The sequence below is a fragment of the Temnothorax curvispinosus genome, unplaced genomic scaffold, assembly GCF_003070985.1.
Source record: "Temnothorax curvispinosus isolate PA1 unplaced genomic scaffold, ASM307098v1 QBEX01000242.1, whole genome shotgun sequence".
Classification (NCBI taxonomy): Eukaryota; Metazoa; Arthropoda; class Insecta; order Hymenoptera; family Formicidae; genus Temnothorax; species Temnothorax curvispinosus.
Genome location: NW_020210022.1, coordinates 1 through 2,613, shown reverse-complemented (window position 1 = coordinate 2,613; position 2,613 = coordinate 1). Strand labels below are relative to the sequence as shown.

The 2,613-nt window shown below is 30.6% G+C and overlaps 1 protein-coding gene across 1 annotated transcript; it reads right to left on the bottom strand.

Annotated features, from left to right (window-relative positions):
* Positions 1 to 8: 8 nt before the first annotated feature.
* LOC112468603 lies at positions 9 to 2,611 on the bottom strand. The gene is made up of 5 exons (XM_025037859.1): positions 2,587 to 2,611; positions 2,458 to 2,513; positions 2,303 to 2,356; positions 1,903 to 2,067; positions 9 to 1,869 (listed from the first exon to the last, which is right to left on the bottom strand). The coding sequence occupies exons 3-5, from the start codon at positions 2,330 to 2,332 to the stop codon at positions 781 to 783; spliced, it is 1,284 nt and encodes a 427-aa protein (XP_024893627.1). The 5' UTR covers positions 2,333 to 2,356; positions 2,458 to 2,513; positions 2,587 to 2,611; the 3' UTR covers positions 9 to 780.
* Positions 2,612 to 2,613: the final 2 nt, after the last annotated feature.

The following is a 2,613-nucleotide window of genomic DNA, read 5'->3' as shown; positions in this document are numbered from 1 at the left end:
AAAGAGTACACTAGTTAAATGGAATTTTAACGTTTAAAAATGCAACGGATGGGAAACGGAGAAAACTATGAACTACAACCACGAATCGCGATGTGTCTTCACAAAACAAACTCAAAAAGACTGTGATCCGATACTTCGGTCCGGAACTTATATTTATAATCCACTTATATTTATGTCTACATTGTCTACTTATATTTATAATTCCAAAAATCATAGGGTTTATTTCTTTATTACTATAGTCGATTGTGTTACATATCAGTCGAGTGTAATGGATAATTTTTTTTAATGAGATTCGATATTCCGGAATGTATGTTTATATTTGTAATCCCAAAAATTTTAGGGTCTTTTTTTTATTTGTAGAGTCGATTATATCAATCGAGCATGGATTTTTGTTTAACTTAATATTAATGCAATAATACCGTTTCTTTTAATTTTGTTTAATGAATACAAGACTTTTTGTTAATGTAGATTAAGACCATGTTATTAATAATACTAGATTCAGTATAATGCAAAGAAAGTTTAAAATAATTATTTCTTGTTTTTATAATTTAGTGATGTTTATTACAAGCCTCTGTTACAAATCTTTGCATTATGAAATAAAAATAATACATTAAAAATTACATAAAAATACAGCAGTTTAAATTAAAAATAATTTGTATTTTGTAAAAAAAAAAATACATTATTTTCATTCATCAAACATTGTGTAATTTTTCTCGGACTTCAGTTCATTCATTTTTAAAGAATAATATACATTCACTAATTTCTCAGATCTTTCAACGCTCAAACGATTTCGTAAGTAGAATGTACAAAAGACCAATTAGAAAATAAACGTTCAATTTGGGCCGATGCTGCAGGTATTTTTAACAATTTCCGCGCGAGTGATGACAGATGAGGATGTAGTGTTGCTGCAAGACCCCAGAATGTCTGTGCTGATTTTATCCCTTTCTTCTGCAAGGTTTGAAAGATACCTGCATTGTTTAGATAATTATCCAATCCTGATTGATCTTCAATATCTAACTGTTCTGTTATAAAATCTAGAGCCATTGCTCTTTCATTCTCTTGATGAAAAAATTGTTTATCCTGATACTGTGGGTGCATAAGGTTTGCAGCAAGAACAATTGGAGTTAAAACCTTTTTCAGACGAGCTTGGAACGTTTTTATAATGAAATCTTCATCCGTTGGAATATTTAGTTTTAGCCATTCCTCACAGGCATCTGCTATTCTTGCGTCAGATCGTTGACACCGATTTATGAGTTCACATATAGGATCGAAGAGTATAATGCAGTCTTGTAATTGAGTCTCAAACGAATATTCGCTTAACAATTGTAAATTATGCGTAGCAAATGTAACCTTTTGTTCATCTACTAGAGTTCTCATTAAATGTAAATTTTTTAAGCAACATCTGAAAGCATCGCGATAACTGCACCACCTTGTTTGGCATGGCAACATAATTCTAGATCTCCCGCGATTTTTTAATTCTCTTTCTGTGCTTGCCGTTCTAAATTCTCGTAATAAATTACTAACAGATTGTGCGAAATCCATCGGTACGAGAGATTTCGCTAATAAATTGGCACTGTGACTACGGCAAGTAGAATGCCAAATATTTACTTGCCGTCCCATGGCAATCATTGGCGACGCATTGTCAGAAACTACAGCATATATAGAAATTTTAAATTTTTTGTTTGCTAATTGTACAGCTTCGTTGACCATATCTTTTAACTGCTGAGACGTTTCCCTTAATTCAGTAAAATCCCAGGATTTAAGAAATATGCTTTTTTCATTAACATTGTGAATTATACACACATTTTTTGTGTTGGCTGCTGAATTTTTCCACCCATCGCATATGAGAACTCCTTCAGAACCTTGAGTTTAGATCCTTTCCTTTATTACATTCTGATGTACTTTATCCAGAATCATTTTAGAAAGAGATTTTTTTGTCGGTGGAAGATAACTTGAGTTTAGCAGCTGTAGAAATCTTTTAAATCGTGGAGATTTTACAACATTCATTGGTATGTTGCATCCAAAGAAAAATTCACCTAAGGCAAGGTCAATTTCTTTTTTGTTTATCTGAAATAATTATTAGAGTTCGCATTACTTCTACAAAACACCTTGTTTTTGGGAAAATACATGGGAATACAATGTTTAGTCCATGGCGCAGAAAACTTTTCTTTTTTTTGTTGGCTTCTGTATTAACAAATGTGATTATATCTAAATATAATCTAAGTATAATATTTTATTTAACATACTGTCCATAAATATTCTCAAAAAATCATTTTTCTAATAATGAATAACGATTACTTACACAAGTATTTTTATTAGTAGAGGAGTTCATTTTTTGGAGGCTATATTCTGCATTCTGTAACATAAATATATTTTTTAGATAAATTAAGGCTATCCTATAATTATTTCTTTATTTTTCAATTATATATTTTTAAAACAATCTTTAATAAAACTTACCAGTCACTTTAACCTGAGTTTAACCTTTAACTGCAAACGGAGCAAACGGCGCAAATCTGGTAAACACAGATGTTTGGTTAAGTTGTTCATAGGGTATTACACATTTTATACGTTTTTAACGTATCTTACCGTAAAATACCGTAAAATGTAAAAAAC